This window comes from Corvus moneduloides, chromosome 18 (assembly GCF_009650955.1).
Source record: "Corvus moneduloides isolate bCorMon1 chromosome 18, bCorMon1.pri, whole genome shotgun sequence".
In the NCBI taxonomy this organism is placed as follows: Eukaryota; Metazoa; Chordata; class Aves; order Passeriformes; family Corvidae; genus Corvus; species Corvus moneduloides.
The window spans coordinates 12,948,019-12,965,483 of NC_045493.1; the positions used below are offsets into that span (position 1 = coordinate 12,948,019).

The 17,465-nt window shown below is 41.1% G+C and overlaps 1 protein-coding gene across 1 annotated transcript in view; it reads left to right on the forward strand.

The window, feature by feature from the left end:
- AACS (acetoacetyl-CoA synthetase) overlaps positions 1-15,896 on the forward strand; it is a 37,795-nt gene extending 21,899 nt beyond the window's left edge. The window contains exons 9-18 of the mRNA XM_032127919.1: positions 2,688-2,768; positions 3,814-3,938; positions 6,606-6,670; positions 6,848-6,970; positions 8,281-8,394; positions 8,562-8,687; positions 10,233-10,302; positions 10,974-11,032; positions 11,798-12,000; positions 14,574-15,896. Of these exons, the coding sequence (XP_031983810.1) occupies positions 2,688-2,768; positions 3,814-3,938; positions 6,606-6,670; positions 6,848-6,970; positions 8,281-8,394; positions 8,562-8,687; positions 10,233-10,302; positions 10,974-11,032; positions 11,798-12,000; positions 14,574-14,711 (1,104 nt within the window). The 3' untranslated portion in view covers positions 14,712-15,896. The remainder of the gene's footprint in view (positions 1-2,687; positions 2,769-3,813; positions 3,939-6,605; positions 6,671-6,847; positions 6,971-8,280; positions 8,395-8,561; positions 8,688-10,232; positions 10,303-10,973; positions 11,033-11,797; positions 12,001-14,573) is intronic.
- Positions 15,897-17,465: the final 1,569 nt, after the last annotated feature.

Genomic DNA, 17,465 nt, shown 5'->3' on the forward strand with positions numbered 1-17,465 from the left:
CAGGTGATGGATGGATGGATGAATAAGATTTGTTGTTTGTGAGGATTCTGTTCACACTGAGCAGCTCTGTAGTGGTGCAGGGTGATTTCTTTCTGGTGCTAACACCTGTGGACTACAAGCAAATTGCTGCATTAGGAACCTCAGTGTTGGCATCCATTGTAAGTCAGTTTGAGTAGGGCCTACACAAAGTCCATGCAAATAAATTCTTAGATGTCATTTACACATCTAATTGGGTTTTTCTGTTTGTTCTTGGCTTAATCTTGTTTCCACTGGAATTTATAGGATGATTCATATTGATTTGATTTTAAAAAAAGCAGAATTAGCCTACTGTCTTTGTTTTATTTTCCAGCCTTAGATTAAACCAAGTGTGTCTTTGGTAGTGAAAACAGCAAGAAGAGATGACATTTTGGTGAAGAGATTTCAATTATTGTTTATTTATAGTGTGCTTCAATGCTGTTTTGTTACTGTACTGATTTTTAGATGCAAATATGCAGCTTACTTCAAATTCCCAACTCGTTTATCTAATTGTGCAGTATGTTTCTGGTCTGTTTTCTTGCTACACAGGGAAATGACATACATAAATAAAGAAAATTAAGCCAGGTCATGGGAGATGATTTAAAAATGGTGGCTCAGAGGAGTAGGCTTTTTTTTTGGTCGTGGAAGCAGAGCTGTATGGTTTTGGCCACTTGGGTGTGCTACAGAAAGGCATTAGTAATTGTTATTCTTTAGTCCTAAAAGCATTGGTTCTTCTTGCCTCATTCATACCAGCGCCCTTTCCAGTTACTCCATGTTCCCAGCTATCTAAGGAGAGAATTTTGGGGTAAAATCCTCTTCAAAGTTCATGTCTGTCCATCTCAAGGACTTGCAAGGCTTGAGCTCAAACCTGTGCGCTGCTGCGGATTCCTTGTGTAGCTGCAGGCAAATCCCTCTCCCTGAGCACTGGTGGAGAACACTGCTGCTTTGAGGGCAGCCCTGAAGCTGCTCCTGGCTCTCTCAGCTCTCTAAGTGCTTAGCATTGGTCCCTCCTGGGCTGTGCTGGGGCTCAGGAGCAGCTGTGCCTGCTGGTTTTTAACACTCCAGATGCTCAGCACTCCACCAGCCCTGTGTTGGTCCTGAGGAGGACAAGCAGACCAGGGAGTTTTATCAGCTGCCAGATCTGTTGTGAAATGATAAATGCTTGGGGTTTATTTGGAGGGTTGTAAAAGTCCTATAAATAAACAAGTCCTATAAATGAACTCGAGAGAGCATTTTGGTCTGTGGGTTCTTTAGAACAGCTCTGCCTTTTCCCAGAGTCCCTTTGTTTCCAGCCTGAGATGTACCAGGTTTTGCAAGGAAATTGTTCATAGCCTGTACCTAAAGTCATTGTTAAAACTCCCCTTTTGATTCCAAAACTGTGAAGTAGTAAAACCTAAATGAAGGAAAAAAGAAAACCAATATTTATTTTAATTGAATATTACTTTCGATTTTGCTATTTTGTGTGGCTCTTTCAGAATCTCCTGCAGGGACAATGTGCTTTCCTTTATAAATGCAGTAATTATGCTAACACCTGCAATTCTTTTGGCAACCTTACCAATTCAGTTCGACACAGTGTTTGTAAATCCCGATTTTTTTGGGTGATTTTCGGCTGTAGAGGATGGTAGCTGTAGCTAGATGGCAGCGTTGTGACAGCTGAAGGTGATCAAACAGCAGTAGGTGAATTCAGACCTGGTTCCTTTGAGCAGTGAAGTGAAAATAAGATTTACTCCTTTATTTTTATTTAATGTTTTCTGCTTTTTCTCCTGAAGCGTGTGCCAGTTTTATGACTCTCCTTTTTCATTTCGAATGTTTATCTGTAATCTGTTTTCTTTCAGTGTAAATCTTGTTTCATGCTTATGAGGCTCTTAATAGTTTCACTATGACTCCTTGCATAAATGCAAAAACCATTTTTTTTAACATTGGCTACATTAATTTGTCACTGCAGTGAAATGACTTAATGAAGTAGTCTGTAAATTTATTTATCCTAGCAAGTTAGGCTTTAATGATAATCAGGAAGGTGGTTTAGCAGCACTTCCAACAAAAGGAAGTAATACATTTAAGGGCATTATTAATATTGATGCTCTGAGCAGTGAGACATTTCACATTTCTAGTCACTCCAGTGTTTACAGGAGATCTGTATTGTCAGGTCTTTTGTCTCCTAGATGTTAATAGATAAGATAATTTGGATACAGAGTGCTAATGTTTAGCAGCTGCTGCAGTTGATAGCAGCTCTCAGTCCTTCACTCCTCCCATTGCCCAAATACACGGACAATGAAACTGTCCAAGGGCTTCTCTTGGAAAATCTGACTGGTGAAAGCCTGCTGTTAAAATGAGGGTCTGCATGGAGTACTCTGCAACTCTGATGGCTGTGTGGAGTTGGAAGGGAAGGAAGTTGTTTATTCCATGGATTAAAAGTGATGTGCAGTGGGAATTGCTGAGGTCTAATGAGAGAGGCTGAAAAGTTATGTGAGAAAATGGAGAATGCAATTGCTGCTGCTGTTAGATAGGCCCTGGGATTTACTTCAGTTGTAGTTAAAGGAAATACTTGCTTTAATCCTGGAGTACATGCTGCAAGGTATTGACTGTGTTAGTATTTTAAAAGTCTTAATGTGCTGTCAGAGTTTTGCTTTTCATTTATGTGATTCTGTCTTTTCCTTTCCCTGTTTTTCCAGGGCACCCTAATACAGCACCTGAAGGAACACATCCTTCATGGCAACATGACCAGCAGTGATGTGATTATGTACTACACAACGGCAAGTGGGGCTTAAGGCATTGTTAAAAACACTGAAATATGTTTTCCCTATAAAGATGGGACAGCTTTTCATACAAATCCACAAGTACATTTCTTTGTGTGGTTTTTTTTTTTACTGCAAGGGTTTGTCTTATCTGAGTTTAAAAAAAATCAGGTGAAATAAGAAAATGCAACAGGGACCTTTTCTGATGAAAGGTCAAACCCATGTTAAATGTTTCTGACCTAGCTGGTGAGGAAAATGGATTGATTTTTAGTCTCTTAGGTTTATTGATCAAGCTGCCTCATCAATATCACCTACAAATCAGATTCCACCTTCCTGCAGGGCTAGGTCATACTGAAGATGAGAATTTCAGTCATGTCTCTGTTTTGGTTGTGAGGAAAGAAGCTGCCCAGCTCTAAGCCTCACCTCATCTGTGTGGAGTTCAGTTATGTGGTGGGGGGTGTTTTTTCCAATGCTGGGACTAAAAAAAAATGACTCCTAAGACTTCTGTGACTGTAGCAGTTTGAGAAGGCTGATGTCTTTCCTCATGAGTTCCTTTCTGAACTTTAACATGACTAGTCAGCTTGGAATGTCTCCATGGAGGGATCATGGTAATTGCCTTGTCTCAAAGTTATCCTGTCTCCTGACTCGTGCTTTAAAGCTGTGTGTGCAGGGAGGCATGGAAATCCCCATCTCATTAGGTGTTTGTAAGGATCAGTTAGATGAACATCCATCAGGAACATGCAGCTGATGCAGTCTTGGGACAGGTGGGAGGATGAGCAGAGCTTCAGCCTTATTTGCTGGGGCTTAGATAATATGGTCAGACAAAATCAGTGGTGTGGGTTTAACAGCAGGAGAACTTCAGGCAAGGGAAGTGGTGGCACCTCTTGCATGAGGACAGGGATCATGCTTTGGTCCAGCTTCTGCCAAGATCTGCACCAGTCCCTCCTTGTAGAGTTCCCTGTAGCCCCTGTGCCAGCAGGCAGCACTGCTGGTGCTGTGCTGGAGCTGCCAGGACTGCAGGCAGTGAGCTGACAAACTCATGGAGGCTTCTTCTCTCCTCCAGATTGGCTGGATGATGTGGAATTGGCTGGTGACTGCACTTGCTACAGGAGCTTCAGTGGTCCTGTATGATGGATCTCCTCTAATTCCTTCACCAAATGTGCTCTGGGACCTGACTGACAGACTAGGGTATGTATCCAGGATTAAATAAAGGGTGATGGCATTGGCTCCTGTCACAGTGACCCAAGCAACCTCACTGATGTTGTCCTCTTGGTCAGGAACTCACACACAGCGTGACACAGTTTCTTTTGGCTCAGCCTTGAGTGGAACTGCTCTTAAAAATTTGTACTAAAACATTTTTTGAGAGAGCAGGAGAGACAAAGAGCTGATTGTTTCAAATTTGAGTCAGGTATTAGAATTCCAGGCAAACAAAGACTTTTGGTTCAATAGTTTTCAAGAGCAGCCTTTTCAAAAGGCAGTAATTGGGAGCAACCTGAAGAGCAATTTCTCAGCACACTCAGAACTTAGTAAATAAGAACTCTTTTTTCAAGCAGCTCAATATAAGATTTTAATATAGAACTTTGACTTAGACATAAATTGACTGGAAAGGCTCAGCAGGGTTGCTTATATTTTCATATTTTGCTTTTTAATCTATAATGCCTAATTCATGCTGATAAGCCATTCAGTAATTGTTTCATACCATTTTTTTGTGCCTGAAAATGTTCACAGCACCCTTTCTTGAAGCCTAGAGAAATGGCAGGTAGCAGAGAAACAGCTGTAAAACCCTGCAATTGCATTTAGCTTCGTATACTTTGTTAAACTTTGATTTTTTTTTTTTTGATTTGTTTTGTAACGTTCCTATTTTGCCAGCTGGATGTAAGTAGAAGATTTGAATTTTAATACCAGTAAAACAAGTGTCATTTTTAATTGGTAATTAAAATTGTTTGTCGTGGAAAGTGGATGACAAAAGATTCACTTTCTGACTCTGCACAATTAATAATTTAAACTTCACTTGTCTTTTGTGACATGTAATATTTAAAGACTGACATTTTGTCTCTGGCTATTATAACTGAAGCTTAATGCCAAGTCAAAATGCTTCCAGTAAAAAAAAAAAAAGGCACAAAAGAAACCCACAAACTTCAGCCGTGCTTCACCCCACAAAGAAACCCTGGTAGAACAACAGGCAAAAAAAAAAGATAATTGAGGAAAAAACCCAGCTTATTTTTAAGCATTGTTTCCACATGCCAAAAGCAAGTGAAGATAAATGTGTCTGCATGTCTCACTTTTGTAATCTGGCGCTAAAAGCGGTGGCCATCTGGGTGCTGCTTCATCATGCAGTCTGTTCCCAGCTCACTCATATGTTAAATATGTTAAAAAAAAAAGAGCTTCAACATGTGAAGACTACCTTATTCTCTGAAGATACACCACACTTCCCTTCAGAGAGCATATTCTCAGGGTATCATCAGGGTATCTCATCCTGCGTGGCAAGAATGACTCAAGTGGACATCCATTAATGATTTGTGCAAGGGAATTGGGGGATGGTGACTAAATGCAGTTATGTAGCATTTGGAAGGAAATAATTGGAGATTTGGCTCTACATGTGCTGTAGAGGAAGTGTCAAAGAGCTTAAAATAGAGAAGCATTTTGTATTCTAATGTAAAATAAGCACTGATTTGAGGCATGGAAGGAAAGTGAGATGTTACACAAGAGTAAAAATAGTTCACATGGTTGAGGTACAGGGTAACTGAGGAGCTGTGGGCTCTTGTGGTGGAAGGTTCCCTGCTCATGGCAGGGGTTGGAACTAGATGATCTTTAAGGTTCCTTCCAGTCCAAACCATTCTGTGCCTCTCTGGTGCACTGGCCATGTGCCTGATAAATTGCTCTATGCACTGATGTTTGTGCAAGGAGCCTGTTCTACCTGAGAGGGGAGTCTTCCACCAGAATGGCAAAGGAAGATATCCCCTTCTGGGAGTGCTGAAATATCCCCCTCTCTCTGCCTGGAACAGTGTCCTACCTTCCATCCTGCCTTTGGAGTAAAAGCCAACCTGGCAGGATCTTATTTAAGCTCTGCTGGTGTTGGTATTGCCCATGCTCTGCACTCAGGCTGTGTCCCTTATCCTCATCTATCTCTGGGCATTTTCTTGAGTTTATTGCTGTAATGTAAAGTGAATCAGCAGAAGGCAGGTAAGAGGATTTCCTGACTGTCAGCAGCAGCATTAAACTGGCACTTCCATTGATAGATGGAAGAAACACAGCCTTTGTTTCAAGTTTTAATTCTACTATTGTATTGAAGAGCTCTAAATACACCTTACAAGGGCAGGATCGAATTGTTCAGTTGGGCCAAGTTTCCTGTTGATTTAGGCACAGGCAGCTCAAGCTTTCACCAGTGGAAACTGAACAGGTGTGTCCAGAAAATCTCTGGTTGCTGTCCCAGAGTAAAGTAATTTTTGTCAAACTGTGCCCTGAAATGGCAAAGTTCTTCTGTGTAAGAGTGTACCAAGGCACTCTTGGACAATTATGGCCCATTAATCAAGTAAACATTGTAACATTCTGTGTCTTTGGAGCAGCTACAAATTCCTGTAAATGTGAATGTCTTCGTGAGATGGGAAAGCTCTGCTTAATATTTAAAGATAGAGTTAAAAGTTTCAGAGCTGCAGAGATGACATGTGATCAGACTGATTTGGATAGTTCAAAAGGATGTGCCTTGCACTTAGAAAGCTTTAAGAGGCTGCATTGTTTGTCTAATCCACATACAGAGTGTGTAACAGCCTCTGCTTACTGCAGTGGGAATTGCAGGTCTTTACAATCTTAGCATATTTAAATATGCAAAACATGTAAACTTTTTTTCCCCTCTAGGATCACCATCCTTGGAACGGGTGCAAAGTGGCTGGCTGTGCTAGAACAGAAAAATTTAAAACCATGTAAGCTTCAAAAAGCTGGTGAATCCCTTCTGTCCTCCCTCCTACCTTTCCTCTCCTGGTTCTGGCTCCCTATCTTGTTGCAGTCCTTTATGTAATTATTCTGGATTGTGGTGACAAATAGCTCCAAACACTTGTAAAAACACTGCCTTAACCTGTGTTGATTTTCTCCTTTTTAAGGTGAAACACACAATCTCCAAACACTCCACACTATCCTGTCTACAGGATCACCTCTCAAATCTCAAAGCTATGAGTATGTCTACAAACACATAAAAAGCAGTGTCCTCCTGGGATCCATTTCAGGTGAGGCTTTTATGCTGCAGCATCCCAGTAATTCTCTGCCTGTGCAGTTCCTTCCTGCTTGTCTGTGCTGTGTGTTTGGGAAGCTTAGGGCTTTGGATCATTTGGGATTGGTTATACTTAAACTGGAATGAGCTGTCTTTATAGTGCTGAGGTTCTTCTGCATAATTCACTGTGCCATAATGAAATTCCATTGCCATAAAGGCACTCTGAAGTGTTTTTGGTGGATGTTTTGGATTTTAAGTATGATCATTTATTTTGACTGGCTGTCCTTAGGGGTGGCAGGATGAGATCAAGCAGAGATTATTAACCTACAGAACATACTGTTCTGCAAATAGCTGACTTTAGCAGAAAATACCTCTTGGATAGTTCCCGTTTCAGTTGTTTTGTGCCAAGTAATTGGCACTGCAGACAAGATTTTTTTTGTAGATTATATAATTAGAGAAATATCAAGCCCCCATGCTGTGCAGTTTGTTGTGAGCAGTGCTAGCTGAGGCAACTTCTGGTCACATAAGGTCCACCACAGCACTCCTCATTTTGCTTTGTAACAAGGACTGACTTTTTCAAAGGGCTTTTTAACTCAGTTTGATTTTTAAAATATAACTATTCTGCTACTGAAGTTATCTCAGACTCTGGGCTCAGTGAGAGTAGTGCTGAATCTAGAACTTGTTACTACAGACATTAATAGACTCAAATGCAGAAGCCTATTCTTGAGAAAAGCTAACATGATTGATTTATGTCTTAATTCTCTTCCATGAAGTCCTAGAAAGACTATAAATATTGCAGTTAAGTAAGCAGTTTGACAGTATCTGTTTTTCTTAAGATAACTGTTCATCCTGAAGGCCTGGCTCCCCTCCTCCCATGCTGATAAAGTATAACAGCTAAGTAAATGTTGAGTGGAATAGCTTGACTGGTTACTTTAAACTAATGAAAACAAACAAGAGAACATTTCTAAGTAATTCTGTAAATATCTGAAGCCTGTAAAGTAGGGCCTGCTTATTTTCTCTCTCCTATAAATGGAAATTTCCTTAAATGAGATTAAAGAGACTGTTGAAAGGAGAAAAGTTACGCCTTAAGGGATAGTTCTGCATGAAAGGCATACACGTATGACAAGATAGACAAAGTAAGGAAGAAAACCTTTTAATAAAAGTCACAGCATCTTAGATAATGCTGTTTGTTCTATGCTGCTTAGTGTGGATCAGAAGCCTTTGGGCAAAGGTTGGCAGTTGACTGTTTCAGAGTTCCTATGTAGTTGTCATGTTTGCTTTTTCCAAGAAATACTGTGTATTCTAAATGGATTTCTTTTATTGTAGGTGGAACAGATATAATTTCATGTTTCATGGGTCACAATGTTACAGTTCCAGTTTACAAAGGAGAAATCCAGGCCAGGAATCTTGGAATGGCTGTAGAAGCTTGGAATGATGAAGGTAGCTATGATCCAAAATACTGTGCACACTTAAGATCATCTAGCTACTGTATTTTCTAACTTCAACAGCAAATAATAAGTGTAGATGCTCTTTGCTTTGTTATTCTGTTATTTACGGAAAGGAAATGTGGAAAATACCTCTTTTTTTTTTTTTTTTTTTGTCAACAGGAAAACCAGTTTGGGGTGAAAGTGGAGAGCTGGTTTGTACCAAGCCTATTCCCTGTCAGCCCACACACTTCTGGAACGATGAGAATGGAAGCAAATACAGAAAGGCTTATTTTTCAAAATTCCCAGGTATGTAATGAAGGGCTTTGGATGATGCAGTTGGAAGGGAAGGCACAGGCTTATTTGCTGCTACCCAATGACAGCCACAGGTGCAGCTTTGAGTCCCTATTTCCAGGGTAAGAACTCCATGGTGTTTCATAATATCTCCCTCTGTTTTCTTGTGCTTTGTTTGGACAGGGATCCAAATAAAACCAGTAAGGATCTCTGCAAAGCTCTAATCTCGTTTTGCTGCTGCTCTCACGAGGCAGATCTGCCTGTCAGAGTCTGCAGTGCAGGCGCAGTGCTTGGCACGGGTGTGAAATGGAAGTGCTGAATAGGTCAGGTAGCAATCAGCTATTAATGAGTGCTGCTGCACCTCTGCCAGGCTGCTCCTGCCTGGCTACAGGAGTGAATCCCAAGGGGAAAGTGCTGAGCTGCTACCTCATTAGCATGAGGATTAAATATATATTAAGTATATGCTGCCTCAGACATGCATATTGTGCATCCTTAGCCTTCTACAGAATAAAGGAGCAGGCACCTGTGGGCCAGAGGCTTTTGGTAACTGTGGAGGACTCTGCTCATCCAGGGCTTTTCCTTATGTGGCACAACAATGCCAAAATCCCTGGTGCCTCTAGGGCAGGGATATTAAGGAGCAGGATCTCCAGCTGCTGTTTTTCAGATGTGGAAACTTTTTTTTTTAATAAATAGCAGCAATACAGAGTCAACTCACAAGAAAAATCAGGATGTGCAGCAGGAGATAATCACACAGGAAAACTGAGGAATGTCAAAGTTGCAGTCTGCATGTAAGCCTGACAGCAGTAAATAGAGAAAAAAATAATCCGTGTGACAGTTTTAAGACTGAAATCACTGAGGTTCTGTCTGGATCCCTTTTCTGTCTTTCCTTGTAAATGGGCTTGAGATTGTAACAGTTAAGTTAAAAAGTGGTCTTATGTGCAAATAATTGAGGTTGGTATTTTTCCTCAGAAAAACTTGAATAGAATTGGGTTGTACTTCTGCTTTTGGCAGCCTGCTGTGGCAGTATCAATCTTAAATAATAATGAAAAGTCAAACCTGATTTTGCATTAACACAAATCAAGAACAGTATGCACAGAAACTCCCTAGGGAGTTGTTGATACATATTACACAAGCTCAGGAAGCTTCTTTTACAGAATTGTGCATAATAAAAAAAATGGATCAAGAAAGACAATCAGTCAAGGTGGGAATGTTGTTACTTTTGTGGAAGATGCTTTCAGTAATTCAAAATGTGGTGTTCAGAGCAGCTATTCACTCGGTTCGTAGGGAATGCTGTGTAGTCATGCAAACAAGCAATCAGAAGATAACCTGGGGTTTGATCCTAATTTCTGAGCTGCCCCTGGTGTGCTGGTTCTTTATAGTAAATGTAGTGTGGGTTGTTTGGGGAGTTCAGTACTGTCACCCTGGCTGCGGGCAGTTCTCAGTGGGTATCTGTTGTATTTCTGTGTATTTCACTCAGTTAATGCCAGTTCAGTTACACAGTGTCTGCTGTGACTGGGTGACGAAGAAATCAGCTGCTTAACCTTTGCCATTTCCCACCAGGTGTTTGGGCCCATGGTGATTACTGCAAAATTAATCCCAAGACTGGAGGAATTGTCATGCTGGGTCGCAGGTACAGTGTTCTGGTGGAAGTGTTTGGAGTAAAGAGGTGCTAAAACTTGCAGTCTTCACCTAGGAGTAAATGTACACCATTCTGTCACCCTTGTTAGCTTTGTATTTTTATTAAATCCCATATTGTGCATTTCAACCCTTAATTAATCAGAGCAGCTGGATTTGAGGGAAGGGAGCTCATTTTGAGGTTCTACCCCAGTTCTGTATTTACGAGCACAAGGCAGTACTGGGCTGGGTTTTGTGTTCCATGATTCATAATGGTCACAGGAGTTCAGATTGGGAGTGCAGCACATTCAAGGTGGTGAATTGGGGAACTTGTTTTGTGGTCTTGGCTTTGCCATCATCTTGTTTTACAGCAAAACTTCATTTCAGAAGGTATTTAGTTGTGCCTCTGTCAGTGATCAGACATTCAAGATCACAATTGGGGCTGAGTTTACTGCTTGCATTTCAAAGTTGTTGTTTGCACCAAAGTTGAGTGAATTAATGTTGCTCTTCTCTGTAAAGATTCATTCTAATGAGTAACATGCCTTTTTGACTCAAAATTCTCTTACAATTCTGTTTCTAATGTGGTTTTGCTTTCACTAGAGAGACTTGGTTAATTGCATCAATTTTTCCTCTTCATCAAGCTGTAATCACACTTTAATGTTTCTTTGTTTGTCTGTGATTTTTCAGTGATGGTACATTAAATCCAAATGGAGTAAGATTTGGAAGTTCTGAAATCTATAACATAGGTATGAAATCAACTTTCCACCTCTTCCAGCTATGACATTGTTGCCTTAAATCCAGAATTTAACCATTATAAAGGGGATGGAAGGATTAAGTAAGAACAAACTTGCTGTTTGTCAAATGAGACAGTGCAGAGTATATTAGTATCAGTAAAATTTCATTTTCTACACTTGAAACTGCTTGCTTTCCTGAAGTATCTGTAGGGTGGGAGATGACTCATTGGGATATACAAAAGCAACATTGTATGGAGCAGGTTTTTTCTTTCTTCCCTAACCTGTCAGGCTTTTCTTTTTCCCCTAAAGGCAAGCCCCTGACACTGTTTTTGTTGTACCTTTCCTGATAATTAGGAGTAGTTCTTGGGCTTGTGCTTTGTATTTCAAAGACTGTGTGGTGACAGGTGGGGAAACTGTCCCTGCAAAGGTGCTAATCTGAGATTTGAGGACCTGTTGCCTTCTTGTTCTCGTGACACCAGGCACTTTCAGTGTCCTGTCTCTGCTGCAGTGGGGCCTGTGAGGAAAGCCAGAGAAAGTGGTTTAGTGCAAAACCTTGTTACTGATTTCAAAAGTAATAGCAAAACTTTGTTATGAACCTAAATGGTCCTTAAACCTGGATTTTCACATAAGAGTTAAAATTTCTGAGCCAACAGAGGTGAAGCTCAGTGCAGGATACCCTGGGCAGGGTCTGTGGTGACTTTTGTTCGGTCCAACCACAAAAACCGCGCGTCCAGAACCATCCACCAACCCAAGTGCTAACGAGGACTCCATTTCCAGTGGAAGCCTTTGAGGAGGTGTCTGACAGCCTCTGCGTCCCTCAGTACAACAAGGACGGCGAGGAGAGGGTGATCCTGTTCCTGAAGATGGCCTCCAGCCACGCCTTCAGCCGCAGCCTGGTGAAGCGCATCCAGGACGCCATCCGCGCCGCGCTCTCCGCCAGGCACGTCCCCAGCCTCATCCTGGAAACCAAAGGCATCCCGGTATGGCAGGAGAACGGCTGCCTACTGTTTTCTTTGTCACCTTGAATAGTAATTAAGGAGCAGTTGTCACTGCTCTTCAAACCCACATACATGGAAATTTTAGCATCTCAAAAGTGTATTCGGGCTTTATAAATAGTTTGTCTATGTTGCCTAGCAACATCTTTTCATCTCCTCTTCAGCTAAGTGTGTTTTTTGTTTTTTAAATGGGTTGCATTTTCTCAGTAATATGTACTTAAACCCCTTAAAAGAAGATATTAAAAAGGTAATTCAACTTTAGCTTTTCTGGCTATCCGTAAGCATATTTTGGTTTTATTTTCCTGTTACAAGTGACTTTCTTAGGAAAGCTGAGAGCACTCAGGAAATTCAGAAAATCACTTTGTAAACCAATTCACTTTTACATCTGTTTAGCCACTTAAATGTAGCTCTACTGCCTTAACTGTAACAGTAATTAAAATGAAATTGTTGTGCTTATTCAGGGGGAGAAATCTGTGTAGCTAAAGGTTCTGCATGCTCAGTCTTTTGGAGCTGTGTTCTGCTAGAGCTCTTTGTATGAACTCTTCAGGTGGAGTGTCTGGTTTTATAGGCCTCTCTGATGTTACAGCCTCCTCAATGACTCTGAGCAGCAGAATGGAGATGCAGAGTGTGGTTTTCCCAAGTCTTATTTGCACAAAGACTTGAGTGTGTCTAGAGAAAACACTTGGGACTTCAGAGCCATCATTATTGCCAGTGTAGGCTTCCATGTGGAAGTGCTGTAGGGTTCAGGACTACTCTCTGTGGTCCACAGAGGGACCTGGTCCTGACCTGATGAGTTTTTTTGTTTCATGATGCTGTTGGCAGATAGTTCCTGGCTCAAAATGTCTTCCTTGCATGAGTGTAGAATCCCCTAAGTTCCCGTTTTCTGGGCTCTAACTCAGCTCGTGCATGGAGTGTTGAACTTGTGAACTGTGTGAGTCACCTGAATGTACAGCAGGGAGGTGTTAGGGATGGGCTGCTCCTCAGGAGAGCCTGCTTAGATCATTAATTAGGTCACACATTGACTGAATTGAGTGAGTTTTAATTACCTTTCAGATAAATGTGCCAGTGGTGAAGTGGTTGAAGCCTGTCTCCCATCTTTCTTTAAAAGTTTTGATTGGAAGGGAAACTGCCTATTTTCTGCTACTTTCAGAAATGTTTGAATCCTCATCTGAAAATACAATCTGATCCTGACACTGTATTCTGGTAGAAACAGTACAGCTGTGCTGAGATGATTGAGTAACACAAAGCATGGTTTTAATAGGACATTCAGGTGTTAAAAAAACATAGTATGGATCTGTCTAGTTCTGTCCTGACCACATAAACACTCTGGCAATCATCCACAGGATTTAGTGATTAAAGTAAACTAATTTACTTTGAACAACCTGATCTTTTTTTAAAGGAGGGAGTTCCCTTACAGGCCACTGAGCTATTCTGGTTTCTGGGCTCTTGTGAAAATTAGGTTGCTACTCATTGAGAAGAGATAGAAGTGATTGATTAAGGTGGCTCAGGAGGGGAGGGTTACACATGACTTCAGCAGATCTAATAAAGAAAAATTTGATTTGTTTTTTTTGTGTCAAGACAATATTGCAAGAGTGTGGTGGGGGTTGTTCTCACCTGGCTCTGAATGGTCTCCAGTGATAAATGGTGCTGCCTGGAGCTCAGGAGTTTCAGTGGCTTTGGAGGCCAGGACCAGCCTGGGTTCCTCCACGAGCAGATTGAGCAGTGAAGCAGGTGGGGTCCTGTTCCAGAGCAGGCAGGCAGCACTGAGGAGGGATTTGTGTGTCAGCTCCTCAAAGGTGCCACCCCCAAAATGTCTCAGTGGTACCAGCACGAGGAAGGGGCTCATAAAGCCTTGGTGCCTCCCAAAGCAGAGATCACCCAAATGGGCCTTGGCTGTTCCTGGTCACACTGGAGTAGATCTCCTTACCGTGTCAGAAGTTTTTGCTCTGATCTCAAGAGAAGAATTGGGTTTTTTTTTCTGCAGTGTCCTTACTTTGAGTCACCCAATGTAATAGAATTTGTGTGATTCATAAGCGGAGGTGAAGCCTCTGTTGGTTACAGTTTATTTTATTTGTTATGGTTTGTTTTGAAACATTTAACTGTAGAGGATGGCTTAAGCCCAGAGTTTCACTTCACCCTTTTGGAAGAACTGTCCATTTCAAATAAGAAAATCATGATTTTCTTCTTCCAAAGCCCAGTGCGCTTGGGCTTTGTTTTTTGAGCCCACCCTTAAAAATAGTTTGAAAATTGAATGTCAGAACATAAAACCAAACATTTTTAGTGTTTATACCATAATTCTGATCTGGTTTTGTTGTTTTATATTGGAGCTTGATCGTGTTCTCACAGAATTGCCAGTAGGAGTAATAAACTGACACAAACTCTTTGAATTCTACCTACTCTTCAAGTGATTTTCAGAAGAAAGTGCTTCAAGTGTAACAAAAGGCATTCTGCTAAATTTTGATAGAGTTCTGGAATTGATGGGGGGTTTCATGAATATTTGCATAAAGCTACTACATGAAAAAAAATGTAATCTTATCTTTGCTGGTTTTGTTTTTCAGTATACGGTAAATGGGAAGAAAGTGGAAGTAGCTGTGAAGCAAATAATTGCAGGGAAAGAAGTTGAGCAGCGGGGAGCTTTCTCAAACCCAGAGGCTTTGGACCTGTACCAAAATATTCCTGAGCTTCAAGACTATTAAAGTCACTTGTTTGGGGGTTTTATTTTTTGTGACTGTCTTTGTTCTGTATTTGTTTTGTATATACCAATACTGTATGTAAAGAAAAAGCTCTATTTAATACCAGTGGTTCTTTTAAAAGGAAAAAAAATACTTCATGAAGTGCATTATGAAAGGCTTGGGTAAAGCTTAGCTCCCTTTTATTGGTTAAATATGCCATATATTTTGGAGGTTTTTTCCAGCCTGGAGGGAGAAACCTGCTTGTTTTGATTTTTATTTATATGAGTGCATCTTTTCTGGTTAGATTTACATCAGCAGCCCATCAAATGGGAGCACCAATAGTTGCAGTTGCAGATAGAATATTTCTTTCATAAAATGTTTTCTTTTTTTTTTTTAACTGGATTTTTAGCAACATTTTGCAATCCATGTGTTTGTTCCCTGTAAGGAATCCATGGCAGTTTTAACCCCTTGACCCTGAAACATGAAAGTGTTCTCTGTGTAGTGTGCATTAAGATGTTTTTATAAAGCCAAACCATAATGCACTAAACCCATTTGACCTGACTCAGAATAATTTCAGTCTTGAAATCTCTCATGGTACCTTTGAGGGTAATTGCTGCTTCATTTTGTGCCGTAGCCTTCTCATTGTTTTAAGCTGTTGGCTGAGAGGCTTCTGGGGGCTCTGAAGGTGAAGGGAGCATTTGCCCCCTCCTTATTCCTGGGGTAACTCCAGGTTATTTCCATGGAATTTACTGTTGTTGCTCTGGATTAACATAATTACAGTTGAGGAAGATGTTTAGCAAAATGTTCCTTGGATGAAGTCCTTTATTGGCTCTAAGGTTAGCTGAGGAATTCCAGTGTGTTTTCTTTATTAAAAGCTGATGGGTTTTGTAACCTTTTTTTACTAAATGTCATGTTGAGAGTGAGAGACCCCTTTTCTAGGTCTGTAACCCTCCGGTTTATAAAGGGAAAAATACTGTAATTTAAAAACTGAGCTTGCTAAAACAGTGAAATGGAAGCACTAAAGTGTTTTGTTTTTCATAAAATACAGTTGCAGTAGCTGTACCAACCCTCTGGCATTCAGTGTCTCCTGCACTATTTGAATTTTGTGGGTGAAATATTATTGTACTTACAATTGTGTTGAATGCATTCAGCGTTGATAAAGAGTTAATTAAAACAATCAATTCTTTATATATATAATTATATATTACATCTCTCAGCTGTTACTGTCTTTATTTTCCTTTTAACTGGGTGTCATGAAATAATTTTTAGATTAGTTTGTTACTGATTTAATGGGTTTAATCCAAGTGCAGCTGAGTACAAAACTTTCTGTGCTGGTACTTTCTCTACTGTAGTGAGTCAGGCCATGCTGCTGTGATAAGATAAATACCAAGCACCCATTAGAAAAGTATAAAAAGGAGCTACCAAGCTGCCAATAACCTATGATTAAAAGTACTTTTAAATTCCTTCCCCTCCTGGCTTGCTATATATAAATTTTACATTAACTCTGACTTTATATTCATTAAAACTTCATTATATTGTTCTTTAATTCATGCAAAATGTCTGAGGTTTACAAAGCCCCCAGATTAAATAGTAATTTTGGGTTATTTCATTAATTAAAGATAGTTTAGAAGCACAAATACATTAAGAACATACACACTGCCTCGAGGCTGCTTTTTTGATCCTTTATTGTGCTGCAAACACTGGAGAAAGTTTCATTAATGGATATAATTTGATCTCTTGTAATTGTCAGATGTTGCAAAGCTTTTCCCAGACATTAGTTACAAACAAAAAGAGCAATACAGAAGGAAATCTATAGAAATGACTTTTTATGGCCATAAAGCCCTGATGGGTGCTGCAAACTGTGCTGGTGCCTCACTGAATTGAGGGTCTGGGTTTTGGAAGTGCTGGATGCTCCTGGCAGTGCTGAGGAGAGGAAGGTGGGTACTTGAAAGGTGGCTGTGGCAGAGCTGGGAGTGCTCTCCACTCTTCCTGAGTGCAGCTTCTCCCCTTCCACATCCTTCCCTCCAACCATCCAGCTTGCATTTGCCTTTGGCTGCTCCCCCAGCGCTGTGAGCATCCCTCCAGCTGGGGATGGGCCAGAACATCCCTGGCACGAAGGCAGAGAGCTGCAGGCATTGTGGTTTCCAAGGGCCAAGCATGGAGCATCACTCTGTGCCTGCTTCCTACCCAGGTGTGCTCTCCCCAGGGCTCAGCCATGGCCTAACTCCAACCTCAGGGGGATTCGAGGGGCTTCTTGCAAACTGCTGGCACCCAAAAATGTGTCCACAGGCTCTGGCATGGCACTGAGCTCCTGATGCTGTGGCTGTAGCAGCAGAAACACCTGCAAGCACTGGGCTGTGCTGTGATCCTGAGGCAGGAGCTGGGCAGAGCCTGCAGGCTGTGCCTGAGCCCATGGATTGCTGGCCTGCCTCAGGTTTTACCCAGAAGCACTGGAGGGCTGCCTCAGGGCTGCCAGGATGTAGTGGTTGTACCCTGAGTGCATAGCCCTCTTCTTTTTCTTTTTTTTTTTTTTTTTTTTTTTTTTTTTTTGGTTGCCTATTTATACCTTGAGGTTCACAGTGTTTTGCCTGGAAAGCTCCATGTGCAGATTTTAGTGGGATGTGTGGCATGCAAATAGAGCTGGCTCTGGAAATGGCTTTAAGCTCTGACTTAAATGTTCAACAGCAAAGCAATTACAGCAGAGGAACTCCAGGCTAGGTGGCATTTCTCACCCAGTCCTCTGCAAATTTGGGAGTGGCTCTTGAATTATGTGATGGA